This window comes from Ovis canadensis, chromosome 2 (genome assembly GCF_042477335.2).
Source record: "Ovis canadensis isolate MfBH-ARS-UI-01 breed Bighorn chromosome 2, ARS-UI_OviCan_v2, whole genome shotgun sequence".
Lineage (NCBI taxonomy): Eukaryota > Metazoa > Chordata > Mammalia > Artiodactyla > Bovidae > Ovis > Ovis canadensis.
Genome location: NC_091246.1, coordinates 215597491 through 215620029, shown reverse-complemented (window position 1 = coordinate 215620029; position 22539 = coordinate 215597491). Strand labels below are relative to the sequence as shown.

The 22539-nt window shown below is 41.5% G+C and overlaps 1 protein-coding gene across 1 annotated transcript; it reads left to right on the top strand.

Annotated features, from left to right (window-relative positions):
- The first annotated feature begins 491 nt into the window (after positions 1-491).
- On the top strand, positions 492-21030 carry C2H2orf80 (chromosome 2 C2orf80 homolog). Its single transcript, XM_069578168.1, has 7 exons — positions 492-567; positions 2382-2464; positions 4054-4141; positions 4528-4599; positions 15755-15842; positions 16129-16250; positions 20561-21030. The coding sequence occupies exons 1-7, from the start codon at positions 565-567 to the stop codon at positions 20567-20569; spliced, it is 465 nt and encodes a 154-aa protein (XP_069434269.1). The 5' UTR covers positions 492-564; the 3' UTR covers positions 20570-21030.
- The last annotated feature ends 1509 nt before the right edge of the window (positions 21031-22539 follow it).

Here is a 22539-nt window from a genome sequence, read left to right as displayed (position 1 = left end):
CTAATGCTCCTAATGGTATTTGCATTCTAACGGGAGAAAAAAAGCCTGCAAGCTAACTAACACATCTGTATGGCATATCATATATCTGGAAGTTATCAACTTTAGACATTCTGCCTGAATTTAGCAAGGACAGCAGGGGAACCTTCAAAGGAGGAGTCAAGAGCAGCAGGGGAATCTTCAAAGAGGGGGTCTCAATCCTTTCGGTTTTGTAACATCTGTTCTGCCTATTGGGGGTTTATCATACTCCCTGCTTTCCTAGAAATTCAGTTCTATGTGAGTTTTATTTATTCATTATGGTTGGACACTTTAAATCTGCAGGGTTGCAGAATGGCTGTTTAAATCAAAATGAATATTGATTCAGCTACCAGAGCCATCGGTGACTTCTCTTGTATTTGGTGGAGGAGGGAGGAATTGGGGAGGAATCTTCGGCAGACCACGCTTCTGTGTCATTCCCGCTAGTTCAATCCTGCTCTCTTGTTTTTAAGGGGAGATTACATTGGCATCAGACTTCGGGAAAATGAATTTGACCCAAAAGGAAGAAGGCAACTCACCTTTCTAGATGATATGGTAAAGACAGGGATGCTGCTGCAAATCACATCTGTGTCGTATGTGTGTTACAGGGAGGAAGAGGATCTAACGTCTGTCATAAATGAGGCTAATCTTGATCCCCTTCCCCCAGAATTTCCTCTTTCTCATCTGTCATCCTAGGATTGTTCATGTGGTCTTTTCAACTCATTAAACTGAAAGCACGAAGAATGAGAAAGTAAAAAGTCATGAGACTTTCGCTATTTATTTTTATGAGAGAAAAGATAAAAAAAGCAAAATGAGTACACAATTAAAAGTATGACAGCCATGATGGTGAACACCTTTTGATGAGATTAAACTACTACTGTATAGTTTTAAAATGTAATAATTTTTTAGCATTCATGGAGAAAAACCAAGTAATTGAATAATCCTTAATTCCTGTGATTATACCTGTTGAAACTCAGATTCATGCTATGTAATCAAAGTTACTTCACATAAATTAAAGAAGCTGTGAAGAGATCTAATTCAAAAGAGATTAGTAAGCCCTCAGCCTTTTTATGCTACCCATTTACTGTTCTTGCACTGATGAGGAAGATAGGGCCACGTGTCTCCCCCTAATCTCACCCATCCCTGTCTGATTTCCCTGGTGCTGAATGAGCAGTTAAGGAAGGCTTCATGTTCTAAGCTACTTCTCTATGCATGTATTAAATAGAGAAATTAAACCAATTAGATAAGTGCTGGTCAAACTTTAATGAGGTCTTATTCCAAGACCGTTTTGATTCAGGAGGTCTGGGGTGAGGCTGGAGACGTGCCTTTCTAATGAGCAAGCAGGTGATGGCAGCTCCAGCTATCCAGGCATCAGTCTTCCGATTAGGTTTCAACAAGTGATTACTGCCTTTCTTTTTTTTTCCTCCCTTCCTTCCCTTCCTCCCTCCTTCCTTCCTTTTCTCTCTTTTTCTTCCTTTCTCTTTTCAGTTTGGTTCAGTCCCTGAGAGAAATAATTACATTGTTACATCTTTTAGAAAATGTTAAGATGACGTAGAATCTTGGAATTCATCTACAAACACAAAAACAAAACTGACCTTTCTTCTTCAAGCTGAGAAGGAATGATTTGACAGATAAATGGTGAATAAACTTAGAAATGACCAGGGAAAGGTGGTCAATACGATAAGAATGAACACAGAATTAATTGGTCCTTAGCTTTTTACCACATAGAAGATAAGTCACTTACCCAGGTCTACCTGCAGTTCCCTGTTTCCACTGGGCCCTCTGCCTAGGAGGTCCTTCCCCTATGGAAATTCTCCTCATCCTTCAAGCCCAGCTCTGCCGAGGCCTCTTTTCTGAGTCTCTAGGGATTCCCTCAACTCATCAGGTGGACACACCTCCTCTGTGACCCTGGGAGCACATTTCTGATGTTACACCAAATTAGAAATTGTTCTCTATGTCCATCTTCCTCTACCTTCCCCTTTTTCTATTTTATAATTCAAGGAAGTTGAGGCCCAGAGAACAGCAATTGCTCACCCAAGGATATAGTACCATGAGTTGTTAGCAGTAACCTAGGTTTGAACCCAGATTCCCTGATTCCCAGTATAGTATCTCATGAATCTATCATTTCTGGCACCTCCACCCACCCATCCAACACACACACACATTGGTCTAGTGGGGAGTTAAATGTAATGCCGGAAGAACACTAATTATTTCTATCTGAGCATCAGGTTACGGGACACCGCTGGTGATCCTCACTGTTGTGGACATGACAAAAGAGAACAGGCTTAGCCGTGCCATTGTCATTGCCAGGGTGAGCATCAGTCAATGTCTCAGCCTGTTCCTTTGTTCTCTGTGCTCCCTGCTTCCAGGCACACTATGACTTGGCCATCAATGTTGCTTTGCAATGGCTGGATCACTCAGAAGACTTAACTTGGCTGGAGTGGGAGAAAGTGTAAGTTGAATAGTCCTTGTTCCTGTTTTGTTTTGTTTTGTTAACCAATGAGTAATGATAGAGGAAGTTTATCACAAGGCACTCTGATTTGAAAATACTATGGAGTATTTGTCTCCAGCTAGAAACCTGAAAAAATCTCACAGTCGTCAGTTTGAGGAAGTCTTATCCGTGCTTACATATTTTGCATCCCTGTGAACTGGTTTCTGTCAGATACAGATCTTTCTTGCATAAGATGTTTTGTCTTAGAAATATAACTGTGCTTTATTGTGTACATGCCTTGATTTTTTAAAAAAATGATCAGTATTTTGGGTAAAGCTACAATCTTTTCCCAAGGACCATCAAACATAACTTCTTAAGCATTTAACCAGATGTGTACCTGAGCTAAGCAGTTTGAATCACCACTGTTTTAATGCTTGCCAGAATTATTGGCATTTTCTCCCAAATGTGGGGCATTCCAGGTGGCGATAGTGGTAAAGAACCAGCCTGCCAATACAGGAGGCATAAGAGACGTGGGTTTGATCCCTGGGTCAGGAAGATCCCCTGGAGGTGGAAATGACACCCACTTCATTATTCTTGCTTGAAAAAGCCTGGATAGAGGAGCCTGACAGGATACGGTCCATGGGGTCATAGAGAGTTGGACACGACTGAGCGACTAACCACACCTATATGTGCCAGGCAGACTCATTCAGCTAGAAAGAACATGAAACTGATGACGCCAGGATTGAATCCCTTGTTCAAGGGGCCAGTTTTGTTTTTTTTTTTTTTCTGCTCTGTTGCTTTAGAACACACACCTGGTGCTAAATGGTTGGATCAGTTAGTATTTAGTTGCAATAAGCAGAAAATCCAATTTGAATGGACTCAAGCAGAAAAAGAAAAAAAAAAGAAAGAAAAAGAGGAGAGATTTATTGTCTCTGTATCTGGAAAGTCCATGGGTAGAGTGGCATCAGGCACAGCTTAATTCAAAACTCAAACCAGGTCATCAGGATCTACCTCTTGGCTATTTCCTCTGAGTGGACACTGTTTCTAGTTTTACCCTGCTTTATCACAACAGTCAGGCCAGGGGAGAATGGATTTTTAAAAAGCACAGAACTGTGTCTCAATGGCACTGTTTGCTCTGACTTATCTGGGGGTAGAGTGAGGGAGAGAACATGCTGGCTGAATTAGTCCACGGTGCATTTTCCATCCTTGGAATCTAGGGGCATCATGCCCCTAGAAGCTTATACAGGGGGAAGCTTTATAGGCTTACACAGGGGGAAAGCAGTTACCCCCAAGCAATTGCCACAAGAACAGAAAAGGATATAGGTTGGTAAAACCACAATTGCCCACCATAGTGGCCACTCCTCTGGGGTTTGATACCTGTGGAATCATGGGTAAATGAGGGTAAATTCATCACCACTGTTGGAAGATTCAAAATTCAAAGTGTATACTTTGCTGATGATGGATTAATCATATCAGTTTTGTGAATAAATGCATAGCAAGCAGCCATTGGCTATTATTTATTACTTATGATTATTATCACAATTTTGTCAAAAATTCTTGTTAAAAAGAACAAGAATAAACCCTCCATTCTTATTCATATTCCCCCTTAGGAAAATGTCATTTCGGGGTAGACCCGTATATCCAAACCACAGGGAACGAGAAGCAATGATTTTATCATCTTATGCTGGAATCTTAATGGTAAGGAAAAGAACATTATTTGCATCTATGCAGATTTTGCATCTACAATGTGCATTTTATATTAAAGAATCTTATTTTATTTTTCAGCCAATGTTTCTAAATATGTAAAATTTATTGAAAGTAAATTTTTAATTTTTAAAGGTTAATAAAAAGACTGCCTTCTATATTGTATTGTAAAAAAATATGTATTTAAGGGAAAAAATAGTGCATAAATAATTGATGTTAGGGTACTCTGACTTATCCATTTATTTTGAAGTTATTTATCTGGTGCCCATGCTCTCCACGCATGGTACTGAATGTGCAGAAGGTATAATAGTTTTATTTTATAATAAAAGAAAAGTCATGATATGATAATATATTTTTGTTATTATTTTGTTGTTTAATAGAACAGCATCCCGATTGAGGAAGTCTTTAAAATTTATGGGGCTGGCTCTTCTTGCAGTTCTGGTGCTGCCAAGGTAAGGATGACCTGAGACTATCAGCATAACGGAATTTTAGGGAGAATTTCTTTATTTTATAAATTGATAATATTGTATTTTCAGGCATGAAATAACAGCTTCATATCAAAATATATAAAACCAAATGTAATTATACCTTACTTGAGATGCTTTCACTACATAGAGGACTATACTCATAATAGCAAATGCATTTTATTAATTCATAAATAGAGGCAGAGACTTGAGCACCTTAAAGTCTAGATGCTGTCTCTGTTCTGCATTAACAAAAGTTCTCACTTACACTCTTCATAATATGGGTCTGGTAAATCCAAGTGCTCCTCTTGTATGATGTACCGTAACTTCTAGAACTAGGATGAGATCTGCAATGTTCATTCTCATGAGAAATTATCTAGTTTACTGCTGCCACATGTCTCCTTTCCACAAGACTGCTTGGAATTCAGTCCAGTTGAAGTACAAAAGATCAGGGAGTCCAGGTTGAGTTCTGACTGTGTCCCTTCCCCTCTTTGGGTTTCCATATACTAATCTTGAAAAATAGAAAACAAATAGCCCAGAGTATTCTGAATTATCTTTACTATTAGTTCAGGTTTTGCTATTTATGAATATATAAATATTTACTAAACATTTGAAATATGGGCTTCTCTTTAGAAGTGAACTGCTGATCCCTTTGCCTTTGGATAACCTCTAGAAAAGAGAAGAAGAAGAAAGGGCAGATGGGGTGGGCAGGGCTGGGCAGAGAGGGAAGCCAGGAGAGCCCACACCGGCCTTCTGTTCGCACTGTCACTCCCGTGTCCCCACCAGGGTTTGGAAGGGAGGCCAGGGCAGGAGCAGGGCTGCAGCCGCAGGAACACCGCCTGCCTTGCTGTCTTACCTGCAGACCGTCCTGCAAACAGTGGGGTCATATAAAGTCAGGAGTCTACGAGGGCCGCCTTAGGACTCTAGCACTTACTCCGAAGTGTCGTAACTGAATCCAGTGGTCCTCTCACCTTAGTCCATATGTAAGCTGGCCTGGTCTTGAGACTCAAATTCCCTGGGTTATGGAGGAAATCAGCACCCCCTCTCTGATCTCTCCGGTTTCAACTCTTCCATTCATTTATTCATTTGTTATAGTGGCAGAGGCAGGGATACAAGGGTGGGTGAGTCTGAAAAGATCACTTTCTCATAGATTTCCTATCTCATATTGGAGCTGGCATGCTTCCTTGGTTGAGGTATAAGCCATCCCAGGACTAATGCTCCTCAGAAACCACGCTCTTCTTGGCTTTTGAAGAAAGACTACTTTTTTTGTTTTCTTAGAGAGTCAAGCAAACCACACTGCTTTAATCCTGTTTGATTTTTTTCCTGCAGATTTCTCCCTTCTAGGATTTCCCCCTTTTATGCTTTCCCTTGAAACCACCCCCTTCAACACATACATATAAATATCTGAGCCCAAGTCGCTCTGTTTCAGACATTGTGTTTTCTCCCCTTCATCGTCTTTGCCTAGCAGAGGACAAAGGCAGGCAGTAGGCAGACGTAGTTGCTTGGTCTCAACTCAAGTGGCCAGAGGACAAATATGGAAAATCACATCCTGGAAGGAATGGCACCGTGAAGCCCTCCAGTCTTAGCAGGGTTATCTATCTAGCAGGTTTGCAAACATGGGTGTTCAACTAGCTTAGATAAATCAGATTCATTAAAGGGGCCAAAATGGAGGGGAGTAGGGAAGGATAAATTAGGAGTTTGGGATTAAAATATACACATTAATATATATAAAATAGATTACTAACAAGGACCTACTATATAGCACAGGGAACTATATTCAATATCTTGTAGTAATCTGTAACAGAAAAGAACCTAAAAAGAATATAAATATATGTGTATGTGTATATATATATGTATGTGTGTGTATATATATATATATATATATATATAGGGAAGCCAAAGTGGTACCCTCTGCATATCAGAGGTTGTTGATTTCTCCCAGCAATCTTGATTCCAGCTTGTGGTTCATCCAGCCTGGCATTTTGCATGATGTACTCTGTAAACATGTTGGGCTGGATGAATTACAAGCTGGAATCAAGATAGGTGGGAGAAACATCAACAACCTCAGATATGTGGATTATACCACTCTAATGGCAGAAAGTGAAGAGGAACTAAAGAACCTCTTGATGAGGGTGAAGGAAGAGAGTGAAAAAGCCAGTTTAAAACTAAATATTAAAAAAACTAAGATCATGGCATCCGGCCCCATTACTGCACGGCAAATAGAAGGGGAAAAGTTGGAACCAGTGACAGATTTCCTCTTCTTGGGCTCTAAAGTCACTGGGGATGGTGACTGCAGCCATGAAATCAGGAGACAATTGCTTCTTGGCAGGAAAGCTATGACAAACCTAGACAGTGTGCTGAAAGGCAGAGACATCACTCTGTTGACAGAAGTCTGTAAAGTCAAAGCTATGGTCTTACCAGGGGTCACGTATGGTTGCGAGAGCTGGATGGTAAAGAAGGCAGAGCACCAAAGAACTGATTCCTTCGAATTGTGGTGCTAGAGAAGATTCCCGAGAGTCCCTTGGACAGCAAGGAGATCAAACCAGTCAATCCTAAAGGAAATCAACCCTGAATTCTCACTGGAAGGACTGATGCTAAAGCTGAAGCTCCAGTATTTTAGTTATCTGACGCAAACAGCTGACTCATTGGAAAAGACCCGATGCTGGGAAAGATTGAGAGCAGAAGAGGGCATCAGAGGATGAAATGGCTGGATGGCATCACCAGTGCAATGGACATGAACTTGGGCAAACTCCAGGAGACGGTGAGGGACAGGGAAGCCCTGAGTGCTGCAGTCTATGGGGTTGCAAAGAGTCAGACACGACTGGGTGACTGAATAAAAACAACAATAACTCTGCATATACGTTAAATAAGCAGGGTGACAATATACAGCCTTGACGTACCCCTTTCCCAATTTTGAACCAGTCAGTTGTTCCATGTCCAGTTCTGTTTGTCCACTAAAAAGACGTACAATGTAACAATTGTGAGTTAAGTTTTATTGGGGGCAAATGAGGATTGCAGCCCAGGAGACAGCACCTCAGATAGCTCTGAGAGACGGCTCCAAAGAGGTAGTGGGGGAAGGTCAATATATAAGATTTTGGTGAAGGGGCAGTTCAATGCAATCAAACGTTTACTTTACAAAAGGTTTCTGCTAGTCAAGAGGAGCTGATGTCTCCATGAAAATACTTAGTGCTTTTCTAGATATAAAGAGATGTCAGGATTGGGATCATGAAATCAGTTCCTGAAAATATCTATCTGAAGATCTGTGCCACCAGTTTCTCTGAAGCACAGAGTGCTTCACTCTCCACTGTTGAACTCCCTTCACGGTGTGCCAAAGTTCAACAGCTGCAGCAACACAAGGTTCCGTCTCTGCAGAGGCAGATGGCAGATGCCCTTGGCAAGTGCCAATTTGTAGTTGACAACATAGACTACATAATGACCAGCTCTGAGTGAAAATAGCTCATATCCTCAGAAAGGGGGTTTTGCCAAACTCAAGTTCAAGTGCCTGATACCAAATGAGGCCAAACAACCAAAACACCAGAGTTTGGAGCAGAGAGAGGTTTGTTACAGGGCAGAGCAAGGAGAACAGGGTAGTTTATGCTTAAAGACCCAAACTCCCCATGGGTTTCAGGGAAGAAGTTTTATAGGCAAAGTTGGAGGGTTAGGCTCCAGGGTGTGTAACCCTCCTCTGATTGGTTGGTGGTGAGGTAACTGATGCTATTCTGGTAATTTCAGTCATCAGCTTTCTGGCTCCAGTCAGTCTGGGGTCCCTGTGCTTGTGTTCAGCCTACAATTAGTATCTTACACCTGAGTGGTCGTCTTAATTTCTGCAGAAGAACTCAGAGATTTGTATCAGATTGTTATGCAGGTCCCCTGAGGAGGAACCAGGCCCAGTCCTCATTGCAGCCCTACTGTTTCTTTCTGCCTAAGTCACTCCCCTAATTAGTAACTGTTTGAATCTGCTCTTTGGAACTTGAGGAACGTCTAGGAGGCTGCATTTTTTTTTTCTTTCTACAAACAAGAAATGAGGAACATGGAAAGGTTTTGGTGCCGGGTCTCAGGCTCTACAGGATCCTGCTTGGTGTCAGTCCCCCCACCTCCCCGCCCCCCTCCTTTTTTTTTTTTTATACTCCTCAACCTTGAGTAGAACAGGCATTCGACAAGCTGGGGAATCATGTTTTGGATAGATTGGTTAATCATAAACTCAGCAGAGGAACTTAGTTTTAGGGGTACTGAATTTCAAGGGCTTTCCTTCAATGACCTGAGTTTGTTTATTGTTACAGGATATGAGTGTCCTGTACATGAAAGGCTGTTTTTTTGTAAGAGTTAAGTGTGAGGATTCTAAAGTCGGGTAGCCTGGGATCGAATCCCAGCTCTACTAGTTCAAACAGAATAATCCTGGACAAGTTCTCTAAACTCTATCAGCCTCGATTTCATTTGTAGAAGCAGGAGCCAGAAGCTGGGATTGCTATGGGAAATGAGGTGAGTTACATCCGTAAAGCCCTTAGTGGTTGGCACCTGGTAACCTCAAAACAATAGCTATGGGTAAGGTTCTGGTACTCACGGGGTTGGGGATGTATCTGATTCCCTCTATATTCCTCTAAATCAGGGTGTCTCAACATTTTTAACCAGATAATTTGTGTGTAGGGGGTGGAGTTGGGGCTGTTTAGTGCATTGTGAGCTGTTTAGCAGAATTCCTGGCTTCCACCTGAAACTGTTTACCTCAGACTGGGACTTGAACTGCTGGGACTCGAGTCCCAGTCCCTGAGTGGGACTCTAACCCACATGGCTGGGACTAGAATCTTGCCAAAACCCAGTTTTGGACTCTAACCCATATGGCTGGAACTTGAACCCGGTCAAAACCCACAGTACCTGGTTTCAGGACCTAATGAAGCTCAGGTTTTTGATGTCTCATCTCAGAAAGAATCCAGTGAGAGACAAAGTGACAGGTAAGAAGTAGATTTATTTAGAGAGAAACACACTCCAGAGACAGAATGTGGGCCATAGCGGAGAGTAAGTACAGCCACCTTGAAATGTGCTGTGGTTAGTTTTTATGGGTTGGTAATTTCATAAGCTAATGAGTGGTAGGATTACTCCAACTATTTTGGGGAAGGGGTGGAGAATTCCGGGAAATGGGCCACCCCCCACCTTTTAGTCCTTTGATGGTTCCTTGGAACTGCATATAGTCACGATGGTGTGATCACACACCTAGAGCCAGACATCCTGAAATGCGAAGTCAAGTGGGCCTTAGGAAGCATCACTACAAACAAAGCTAGTGGAGGTGATGGAATTCCAGTTGAACTATTTCAAATTCTCAAAGATGATGTTGTTAAAGTACTGCACTCAATATCCCAGCAAATTTGGAAAACTCAACAGTGGCCACAGAACTGAAAGAGTCAGTTTTCATTCCAATTCCAAAGAAAGGCAATGCCAAAGAATGCTCAAACTACTGCACAATTGCACTCATTTCGCACGCTAGCAAAGTAATGCTCAAAATTCTCCAAGACAGGCTTCAACAGTACGTGAACCATGAAATTCCAGATGTTCAAGTTGGATTTAGAAAAGGCAGAGGAACCAGAAGTCAAATTGCCAACATCCGTTGGATTACCAAAAAAGCAAGAGAGTTCTAGAAAAACATCTACTTCTGCCTTATTGACTATGCCAAAGCCTCTGACTGTGTGGACTGGAAAATTCTTCAAGAGATGGGAATACCAGATCACCTGACCTGCCTCCTGAGAAATCTGTGCTCAGGTCAAGAAGCAACAGTTAGAACGGGACATGGAACAACAGACTGGTTCCAAATCAGGACAGGAGGATGTCAAGGCTGTATATTGTCACCCTGCTTATTTAACTTATATGCAGAGTATATAATGAGAAATGCTGGACTGGATGAAGCACAAGCTGGAATCAAGATTGCCAGGAGAAATATCAATAACCTCAGATATGCAGATGATACCACCCTTATGGAGGAAAGTGAAGAATGAGCCTCTTGATGAAAGTGAAAGAGAAGAGTGAAAAAGCTGGCTTAAAGCTCAAGATTCAGAAAACTAAGATCATGGTATCTGGTCCCATCACTTCATGGCAAATAGATGGGGAAATAATGCAAACAGTGAGAGACTTTATTTTTTGAACTCCAAAATCACTGCAGATGGTGACTGCAGCCATGAAATTAAAAGGCGCTTGCTCCTTGAAAGAAAAGTCATGACCAACCTAGACAGCACATTAAAAAGCAGAGACATTACTTTGCCAACAAAGGTCTGTCTAGTCAAAGCTTTGGTTTTTCCAGTGGTCATGTGAGACTTGAACAATAAAGAAAGCCGAACGCCGAAGAATTGATGTTTTTTGAACTGTGGTGTTGGAGAAGACTCTTGAGAGTCCCTTGGACTGCAAGATCAAACCAGTGAATCATCAAGGAAATCAGTCCTAAATATTCATTGGAAGGACTGATGCTAAAGCTGAAACTCCAATACTTTGGCCACCTGATGCAAAGAACTGACTCATTTGAAAAAACCCTGATGCTGGGAATGATTGAAGGCAGGAGGAGAAGGGGACGACAGAGGATGAGATGGTTGGATGGCATCACTGACTCGATGGACATGAGTTTGAGGAAGCTCCAGGAGTTGGTGATGGACAGGGAGGCCTGGTGGGCTGCAATCCATGAGGTTGCAAAGAGTCAGACATGACTGAGCGACTGAACTGAACTGAACTGGAACTGCATGGCACCCCTGGGTGTGTTATTTAGCTTGCTGATTGAGGATCAAGGTCTAGTGGAAGTTGACTTGTCTGCTATCTTGGACACATTTGATTGTAATCAGTTTATGCTGTGTCCTCAGGCTTTGTCATTCTCTCAAAAGTTGTGCCCTGCCCCCTTCCCTCCTGTTTCATACCCATTAGATGCCAATAGCTGCCCACGCCTGCCCCTTGATGTGACATGTCTTTCAGTGTTGCCATGTGTCCCCTAAGAGGCAAAAATCACAGCTAGTTAAGGACCACTTCTCTAAACATTCAAAAATCAAAGAGCTCATCAAGCATCCACTGTATTATTAAGACATGTTGTTGTTGTTTAGTCGTGTGTCTGACTCTGCGACTGCACGGACTGTAGCCCTCCAGGCTCCTCTGTCCATGGGATTTCCCAGGCAAGATGGTTGGAGTGGGTTGCCATTTCCTTTTCTAGGGGATCTTCCTGACCCAGTGATCAAACCTTCATTTCCTACACTGGCAGGTGAATTCTTTACCACTGAGCCACCAGAGAAGCCCCTTATTAAAACATAAACTTTGCCTACTTTAGTTAAATTATCACAAAGGGTATGATATGATTTCAGCTACAGATACAAGCATCTGAGGGTCCTCTACCCCTGTGACCTCACAAGGTCCTCCCTGCATCAAGGACACCAGCTTAGGCCTTTCCCTTGCACCTGCACATCAGCTTTATGCAGGTACTTTCCTCTACATCTTAAACAAGGAGTTAGCAAGCCCTCTTAATGAAAACATAGTATTTCAAAGATTAAATTGTGAGAGAGACTTTAAAAACAGTCCTTAAGAGTTTAACATAATTTTTTAAAATTGGATTTGTATAGAACAGTCTTTTGGACTCTGTGGGAGAGGGCGAGGGCGGGATGATATGGGAGAATGGCATTGAAACATGTATATTATCATATGTGAAACGAATCGCCAGTTCAGGTTCGATGCATGATACAGGGTGCTCGGGGCTGGTGCACTGGGATGACCCAGAGGGATGGTATGGAGAGGAAGGTGGGAGGGGGGTTCAGGATGGGGAACACATGTACACCCATGGCGGATTCATGTCAATGTATGGCAAAACCAATACAATATTGTAAAGTAATTAGCCTCCAATTAAAATAAATACATTTCTATTAACAAAATAAAACAAACAAACAAAAACTGGATTTAACTACAAGGTAGGGTAGGTAAAAAAAATAGTTGATAAAGGTTCTTCTTTAATGGATGAAAATATGTATGATTAAACTTTGATTCCTCAGTGTCTGCTAAGCAACAGCTAAAATCCTTCCCAAGCAAAAGCTTAAAGCCCTGTTGAATACTAATCAGATTATGTAGAGTTTTTGGCCGCTAGAATTGGCTACTTGGGGCTTCCCAGATGGTGCTAGTGGTAACGAACCCTCCTGCCAACGCAGGAGATGTAAGAAACATGGGTTCAAATCCTGGGCTGGGAAGATCCTCTGGAGAAGGGCATGGCAACTCACTCCAGTATTCTTGCCAGGAGAATCCCACGGAGAGAGGAGCTTGGCTGGCTGCAGTCCATGGGGTCACAGAGAGTGGGACAAGGCTGAAGTGACTTAGCATGCACCACATGGGTACTGTGCGGGCTTGATAGCTTTTTTTCAGGACTATCTGCTGCCACCTGGTGACAGAAAGCCATCAAGGACCCAGAATTGTTCAATTCTGTTAATGCAATACAAACTTCTAGTTCTACTCCTGAGAGGGATTTTTTTTGCTAACAGGGAGCCATTTTTCTGCTGAGAAACTTGGACCCATAGGAAAAAAAAAAAAATTAAGAACTTCACATGTAATGATTCTTTGCAGTTGAAAGTGAAGGTGGTGAAGGTGTTAGTCACTCAGTTGTGTCTGCTCTTTGCGACCCCATGGACTGTAGCCCACCAGGCTCCTCCATCCATGGTATTCTCCATGGATGAAGAATAGTGGAGTGATTTGCAGTTAGCTTCAGATAAATGTAAGAGATTCTACGCATTTTCAAACTGAAGGAAAAGGAGCATAAACCTTCCTTTGACAAATAAAGCAAGCAATAAAAATATTCTGCAGTTCCATTTGACAGAAAAAGAGGGGAAAAGGAAAAGGAGATAAAGAGAGTGAAACATTGGACAGAAAGAGGAAAAAGACAGACAGGTAACTAGAGAACATCAGAATCTCTTCTTTCCTCCTCTCTTCACGAAGCCACAGCCCAGTGTCTGAGCACCCATCACTCCTCTCCACTCAAACTTGCATCCAAAATTCAAAGCAAGCTCTTCAGAGACCAACAGACTGGTGTCCAGTCCCAACTCTGTTACTCCCTAGCTGAGTAGTACAATGAAGGTATCAATCAGTAACTTTGAAGGGAAAAATAAAAAGAGCATTGGCTAACTCTAGGTTTAGGACTTCAGTGTCATCCTACTTGTAAAATAATTTTTCTTATAAACCACAGAGGGAGCTACATTAACTGCTTGCATAAGTCATCAGTTATCAGGAGTCATAGCATATGTGAACTGGAAGTGACCTTCAAAATACTCGGGCTCTTTCTTCCCCAGTGGACAGGGAAACTAAAGCATGAAAGGCCTGTCTTTTTATTTTTTGGCTGCATCACTGGGCTTGTGGGATCTTAGTTCTCTGGAATGTAGGCCACAGCATGAAAGTGCCAAGTCTAACCACTGGACAACAAGGAATTCGAAATGCATCAAGACGATGTGCAAGCCAGTTTTCTTCCTTACACGAGGCATGTATCATCCTGCAGGGCTGTTATCACACCTACCTTTGCTCCACACAGATACAAAGCCTCCTTTTAATTACTTTCTTTGTTCTTGGTCATCTTTCAGAACAGATTACATGCTTCTTGAGGCTCCACGTGTGTCACACATGGTTTGGTTGATCAGTCGTGTCTGACTCTTCATGACCCCATGGACTGCAGCCTGCCAGACTCCTCTGTCCCTGGGACTATCCAGGCAAGAATACTGGAGTGGGTTGCTTTTTCCCTCTCCAGGGGATCTTCTTGAACCAGGGATAGAACCCAGGTGTCCCACACTGCAGGCAGCTTCTTTACCATCTGAGCCAACTCAGCTGGTAAAGAATCTGTCTGTAATACAGGAGACCCCAGTTTGATTTGATCTTCCCCAGTGGGGAAGAGCCCCTGGAGAAGAGATAGGCTACCCACTCCCATATTCATAGACTTCCCTGGTGGCTAAGAATCTGCCTGCAGTGAGGGAGACCTGGGCTCGATCCCTGGGTGGGGAAGATCCCCTGGAGGACAACAGGGCAACCCACTCCAGTATTCTTGCTTCTTGAGGTTAGAAGCCATCATTCATGCTTATATTTAATTCTTTACAATGCTGGATATGACACAAACTCTCAATAAATACATTTACCATTTCAATAAAAGCCTGACGTCAGGAACTTTCCTAGTAGTCTTCTTCCAATGCAGGGGGTTCGGGTTCTAGCCTTGATTGGGGGGCTAAGATCTCACAAGCCTCTTGTCCAAGAAACCAAAACATAAAACAGAAACAATATTGTAAAAAATTCAATAAGGACTTCAAAAATGGTCCACATTAAAAAAAAAAAGACTGAGACAAAATCTAGAAGTGCCCAGCTGAGGAGACTATAAACCATTCCGTCTATAAAGAGAACATTTATTGTATAATCCATGTTTTCTGTCCTTTCTGCCTGAAGTGATGGTCGCCCAATGACTTGTTAGCACAACCACTTGTTTTGTTGATTCAATTTGTCATAATGTATGATAAACCTGGTTATCTAATAGGTTATCGTTCTTTTCTCCTCACTCAGCCCTGGAAAGGCAGGAACCTTGTTTGTCTTACCAACCACGGCTTCCTAAAACAGGGTCTGCCTACCGTAGTGCTCACCAGAAACTTACTGTGTGAATGAAAGACTGAAGAGACGGTCCTAACCTTGAGTTTCCAAGGCGGTGCAACAGATAGTGGGTTATTAACTATCACCACTGGGGGTGTTCTATGTGTTAATGTGCTTTGCATTCACAGACAAATGAGTCCATAATTTGGCCTTAGGATGGGTTGGGAGGGTGTCAGCAAGGAAGCAGGAAGTTGGGGAGACAACTGGACCAGTTTCTGAGAAAAGGTGATATTTGAGCCACATCTTAAAGGAAAAGTAAGTGCCTTGAGGCAGAAGAGGAAGAAAAGGCTATTCCAGGTAAAGGGGGCCACCTGAAGAGCACAGTTTTGTGAAAGGCCATTCTAGGCAAAGAATGGCCACCAAAGGCAGCACGGGAAGGCGCATGACCCACAAAAGGTGGTCCTCAACTGCTGGTCATGTGTCAGGAAGATGGGTTAGGGAGACAGGCCAAGTCTTGAGACAAGTGCTATAACCAGCAGCTGCTTACAGCATGAAGTGGGTGCAGCTTTTAAAAGTAGGTCTGTTTTCCTTTCAGGTTCCCCAAGCTCCACCCTTCCACCTCTCCTTGCACCCTTTTGCCATGTTAACAGCACCCAAAGCTGCAGAATATGCCCGCAAACAGAGTAAGCCTGTTTACTTCTGTCTCTTAGAGAAATTTAAGTAAAACTCAGAGATGCGCGTACAAAGTGAGGTCAAAGTTGTTCTGGTAATAACATCTTTCTGTCTGGGGGAATTGAAAAGAATCAGGAATGTTTATGACTTGATTTCCCTCCTGAAATCAGGGAAGTCATTTCTCAGACCTTTTATTGGTGGAAGCAGAGGACTCTAGCAGGGAAGAATCTAAAACTGAGGGTGGACTTATTTTTAAAAATAGTTTAATATAGATATGACTCCTACATGCATCCCTAGGTGTCAAGCTAAGAAGGGCAGCAATGAACAAAAATGCCACCAGCAGTTCTACAAGGAAAGCAAATGCCATGGAATGGAAATCATCAAAAAATTTATCTTTGGACACACAGCCAAAGGACAAAGTAGGTCTAAACGTGCAAATTGAACCAAACTGATACCAGGTGTTTGGGGAGTACTTATAGTTAAAAGTCTAGCCTTTGGGTGTTAGATGTTCTGGCTTTGAAACTAAAGCCCATTATTTATCAGCTGTGTGACTTTAGGCAAGTTGCTTAACTTATCTGGGCCTTTTTTTTTTTTTTCAAATCTTTATTTTTATTTTTATTTTTTTTTTAATTTTAAAATCTTTCTTACATGCGTTCCCAAACATGACCCCCCCTCCCGCCTCCCTCCCCACAACATCTCTCTGGGTCATCCCCATGCACCAGCCCCAAGCATGCTGCACCCTACGTCAGACATGGACTGGCGATTCAGTTCTTACATGATAGTATACATGTTAGAATTCCCATTCTCCCAAATCATCCCACCCTCTCCCTCTCCCTCTGAGAGGCCTTAAGTTTCCTTCTCTGTAAAATGGGAAGAACAATGGTATTTACCTCTCAAGGTTACTGAATAATTAACTGATATTATGGGTCTTAAGGAATTAAAACCGAGTTAACTCCCAAATATTGACCATTATTATCTTTTCATCATTTAAGAAATACTAACCACAGTTAACCAACTAGTATTCTGTTGATTCGAGTAAAAGTGTTGAGGAGAGAATCTGTGTTCATATCTGTGTCAAATGTTCCTATTCTTGGTCCCTTTCTTAATAATAAGAATTTTATCTTTGCCTGCTTTGTATCTCTGCTGTTTCTGCCCTGCCTATCTGATTCCTTAGACATTTATGTTGCCGACTTCAGATAATGGTCAGAGATGGACAAGGCTGGAAGGGAAGGAGAAAGCAAGGAGGGTTCTTTGACATTCCAACACTGTGCTCTCAATTATAATGTACAAAGTGAAAAGGAAACTTTTAAAGTCAGAGAGACCAAGGTGGTCAATATATTAAAGGCAGGGAGAGAATCAGAAAAGTAGTTTAGGCTGGGGAGAAGGGGTGGCTGGGATATTTTAGGATTTTGTTGAATGAGAGACTCTGGGTCAGCTGGAGGTTGTAAGGTAGGAAAGGGAAAGAGGAATTTTGAAAACAGAATCACTAGGTTCTGAATTGAGCTTGCTTCAGGAATTTCAGGGGCTCAGCAGGTAAAGAATTCGCCTGCAACCCAAGAGACACTGGAAATGTGGGTTCAATCCCTGAGCTGGGAATGATCCCCTGAAGGAAGAAGTGACAACTCACTCCAGTGTTCTTGCCTGAAAAATCTCATGGATAGAGAAGCCTGGTGGGCTGCAGTCCAAAAGGTTGCCAAGAGTCAGACATGACTGAGTGACTAAGCATTCAAGAAACACAAGTGAAAATTGAAATTCCTTTTTATGTAGCTTGGTTGCTTTACTCTGCATTTTTAAATGTGAATCTCTCAGTAGGCTGAGTCACACAGGGCTCAGGATTTGTTCAGGTTTTCTGAGGCCAACTATTGACTGATTAGAAATATAATCTTATCATAGCAAATCATAGCTTTAAGAACTGCCTGAAATCTTTGGTCATATTGAAAGTGAAAGTGAAGTCGCTCAGTCGTGTCTGATTCTTTGTGACCCCATAGATCGTAGCCTACCAGGCTCTGCTCATGGGATTTTCCAGGCAATAGTACTGGAGTGGATTGCCATTTCCGTCTCCAGGGGATCTTCCCAACCCAGGGCTCGAACCAGGGTCTCCCGCATTGTAGACAGACACTTTACAGTCTGAGCCACCAGGGAATATTAGGCTTTTAATATGGGTTATTCCTGTAGCAGAACAACCATGTTATCAGGAAATACTTACAAAATATTGAGTTTTCCTTTAAAGACATTTGCTACAATGAGATTTGGGCTTCCCCAGTGGCTCAATGGTAAAGAATCTGCGTGTAATGCAGGTTTAATCCCTGGGTCAGAAAGATCCCCTGGAGGAGGAAATGGTTTTATTCTTGCCTGGAAAATCCCATGGACAGAGGAACTTGGCAGGCTACAGTCTATCGGTTTGTGAAAGAGTTGGACATGACTTAGCGACTAAACAACAAATAACAATAATGAGACTTGAAGGTATAGCTTTTCTAGAACCATATCTTTGTTACTGAAGATCTTTTTGAAGTAGGTAATAATTTTAAAAATATAAGTTTGGGAATAGCAAACTTTGTGTGCTTAGTTGCTCAGTTGTGTCCAACTCTTTGCAACCCTATGGACTGTAGACTGCCAGGCTCCTCTGTCCATGGGAATTCTCCAGGCAAGAATACTGGAGTGGGTTGCCATGCCCTCCTCCAGGGGATCTTCCCCACCCAGGGATTGAATCTGGGTCTCTGGTATTTCAGGCGAATTCTTTACTGTCTGAGCCATAAGGTAAGGCCTAGCAAACTTTAGGAAGTAAAACAGAACACAGAAAATAAGAAAACAGTAACAACTCCAGAAATAACACACACACACACACACACACACACACACACACGTAATCACCACTTTAAGCTTAATCATGAAAAAACAGATCTCTGAAACAGTGATTCATTGCCCTCTGAGGCTCATCTATGCACCCTATGTCCGGAAAATCTAGCTCTCAAGATTATTCATTGGTATGTTATTTTGAAAATATAATTTCGTTCCCTGTATGTTTTCTTTCATAACCATCGAAGATTGTTGGCTTCTTGATGGAAGCAGATCTTTTATTCCCTTATTATTTCCCACATGGATGTCAAGTTCTTTCCAGGCAGTAGATATTTAGTAGTTATTGTTGATTGGTGAATTAGCAGTAAGTGAATGGTCCTTAGGTGAGTGTGCTCATATCACTGTGCCCTGTCCATACTGATTGAGAGGCTCGTTTCTGGGGACCAGCTTTTCCCATAGGTTAACTGATGCTTGTAAACCCAGGCATGTCAACAGAATAAGTGTCCATCTTCCAGTAAGGCCAGATCTTGAGATGAATCCCTCCTACATGGCCCTTTCTTGGTAACTAAGCAGCAAAAACCACATTTGTGAGGGCTTTTCATGCTTTATTGTTGATATTTGTGTACTTAAGGCATCTTTTCCAACTCTTGGGTAATGTACTTTCCAAATTAATTTTCAATTAAAATAGTAGTACTTACAGTAAAAGTTCCAAATTACATAGTGAAAAGTAAAAGAATCCTCTCTTTCCCACACCCCTGTCCTACTCCTCAGAAGTAACAACTGTGAATAATCTTCAATTCTAATATTTGCCATACATGCACACATCAATATACATATTAACACATGTACAGCTAACTGATTAGAAACAAGTAAATAAAATAAATAGTTTATTAAGTGTAGGAAAGGACTTCCCTGGGGGTGCAGTGGTTAAGAATCCACCTGCCAGTGCAGGGTACATGGGTTCCATCCCTAGTCCAGGACGATGCCACACGCTTCTGGGCAGCTAAGCCCATGGACCACAAATACTGAGCCGGTGCTCTAGAGCCCAAGAGCTACAACTCCTGAGCCCATGTGCCTAGAGTCTGTGCTCAAAAATAAGAGAAGCCACTGAAATGAGAAGTCTGATCTCCACGACTACAGGGTAGATGCCTCTCACTGGCACTAGAGAAAACCCTCACACAGTAATGAAGACCCAGCGCAGCCAAAATAAATGAATAAATAAATTTTTAAAATGTTTTCAAATGTATTAAAAATGCTTTTTAGTTTATTGTTTGAAGAAATCTTTCATTTATATGTTTAAGCTTCTTAGTCTTTTCTTTTATGCCTTATGGATACTATATCCTGTCTTTTAGCTGATGAACATTTTTAAACTGCAAGATATTATTCAGAATTTTCTATTTATTTCCAGTCACCGAATTTCTTTAGTAAATAAGGGGAAAATAAGAATTTTTTTTTTTAATCCAAGTATTCTGGAAAACAATTTCCAAAATTTCTTTTGTACTACTTGGTACTAATAGTTCATTTATTAGTTAAAATGGGTATGAGCAACACCACATCCTAGGAAAGGTAGAAAAAGAGTGAAAGACAAATAAGAACAAAGAACAAGGACAAAAAAAAAAATTCACAAATAACCATCCTGTGGTTATTTAAGAGAATAATTTTATTCTTAGGAAATACACTATAAAGTGTTTTATTAACCTAATAATTTCCCTGTGTGGGATCATGTATTACATTTAATTGAGAAATATAAGTCAATTTCCAAATGTCTGAGAATTCCAGGGAAATTCTTTTGCGCCCACTTTTGTTTTAGCTCATCTTTGTCAGTAACTTGGTATCTGATATTTGACCTTAACTCCCTATAACTTGAAAGCTAATGTTTGTGTCCATTTTAAACTGATGTGTTTGATACCATAATCATCTTTTTATTCTGCAGGTCACTTAGAAACCTGGAATTGCACCAGGGGAGTTCATAGTAAAGTCTCTGGAAGAAGGGAACCATCATCTTAAAACTGCAACTCTTGCCAGCATATTTTTCTTTGCAATGAGCTTTTGATGCAAAGTGCATTGAAGTGTTATTTTGGATGTTGAGCTTTCTTATCTTAGAATCATGTTGTTTGGCCATATTGTGGTTAATAGCAAGTATGTATCTTATGCTACTTAATTGTGACTGGAAGATGGTTGGCTGGAGAATTTTGAAACTATATACCATTTCTGTGTTAGAGTAAGCTGACTTTGCAGCACATTTTACAAATGTTTAGCACTGAACATCACAGAATAGTGGAGTAGGGGGCAGTTTTCCAAAGTTTCAATCCAAAATAAAATTAACCTTCATCAATTGCCTTTACTATGCTCTCACATGGAAACATTTAAACTCATTTCAATAAAGCCTTAAAAGAAAAATGAGTACAGGCTTTCTTTCAATAGAACACAAGGACTACTAGAAAAAGAAAACATTCTAGTCTTTCAATACCTTTTCAAAATGCTGATTATAAATTGTTTATAAATACATGTAGTAGCAATTTGACCAAATGAACGTGAGTATAAGTTATGCCATCTTAAGGTTTTGTTAACACAGAATAGTTTTCTTTAACATGTGCCAAAACTGGCATGTGGTTTGTTGACTTTTGCTCAAAGTGGCGGTATATTTCAGTGTGGCATTGTGGCTGGAAAGACCAAGGCAGCCTTTTCCACACTGGTTCAATTACGGCTGTAACTAAGGTTGACCAGAAGACCTGCTGCATTAGGTCTGTCCTCTGGCCCTTGTGTACACTGTTGAACTGATGCTTTTCCTCTTAACATCTGCACCTTTGCTTTGCATGCTGCCTGAAGACTTTCACAAATGGCATTCTGGACATATTGCCAGCTGTAGTTGGATATCCTTTTAGATTCCCTTCCACAGGTTGAGAACCAGGACCCATGTTTGATTTCATCTCTCTGCATATGTATGGGACGACAAAGCATGGGGGATTGAGTCATATTCTGCCCCAGCATATCTGAAGAGTATTTCTAAAGCAGTAGGTTGGCAGCAAGGGAAAAAGGTTCTCAAACAGTTGCCTGGGGTCTTCCTATGAAACAGTGGTGCTTCAGGGAGGGGAAACTCAGGCAAATCATGATACTAGTTTTGAAAATAAAAAGCATCCCTAGAAGATGGGTTGAGGGAAGAGGGGAATGAGAGGATCCTGGATATGTTCCTGCTCTTGGAGTGTCTCAGAGAGTCTCAGGAGACCTCTGTCATTTAAGCCCAAAGGGAGATGTTAAAACTCAAGACAAAATGTGGTTATTGACAAAATTTGCTGTCTTTCACTAGCACCTCAAAGTTAAACATTTACAGGTTTATTTTATTTTTTCACCTCATTAAAGATATATGTACATAATAGAAAGTTACAGAAACTGAAAACAACAAAAAGGAGAAATAAAAACATAAAATTAAGACCTATAACCTTGCCATTCATTGATAGCTATGATTAACACTCAGCCTTCTACATGCACTAATTGTTTCTTCCCTGCATTGACATATGCGAAATATTTTTATCGAAACCACATAATACTGACAAGGTGATTTAGGAAATGCGGGTTTCCCAGGTTGTGTTAGCAGTAGAGATGGGGGTTCAATCTCTAGGTCTGGAAGATACACTGGAAGAGAGCATGGCAGCCCACTCCAGTGTTCTTGCCTGGAGAACCCCACAGACAGAGGAACCTGGCAGGCTACAGTCCACGGGGTCACTGAGAGTCGGACGCGACTGAAGCAACTTAGCTCGCAAGTTAGGAAGTATAATTGCTTTTCAGTTAGAGGAATTTTTTTGGTTGCCCTTAGCACGTCAAGTCCTTCTGGAACTCATAGGACTGTCACGCATCACCCCAGGGGGAACCACCAACCTCCTCTCAGCAGTTTCCATAGGCAAACTGTACAAA

Bases quoted from the DNA above. Each gene is read 5' to 3' on its own strand.
- C2H2orf80 (XM_069578168.1), top strand. The intron at 4,142-4,527 runs GTAAGGAAAAGA...GTTGTTTAATAG, and splicing joins CTTATGCTGGAATCTTAATG to AACAGCATCCCGATTGAGGA. The intron at 15,843-16,128 runs GTAAGCCTGTTT...ATGCATCCCTAG, and splicing joins AGAATATGCCCGCAAACAGA to GTGTCAAGCTAAGAAGGGCA.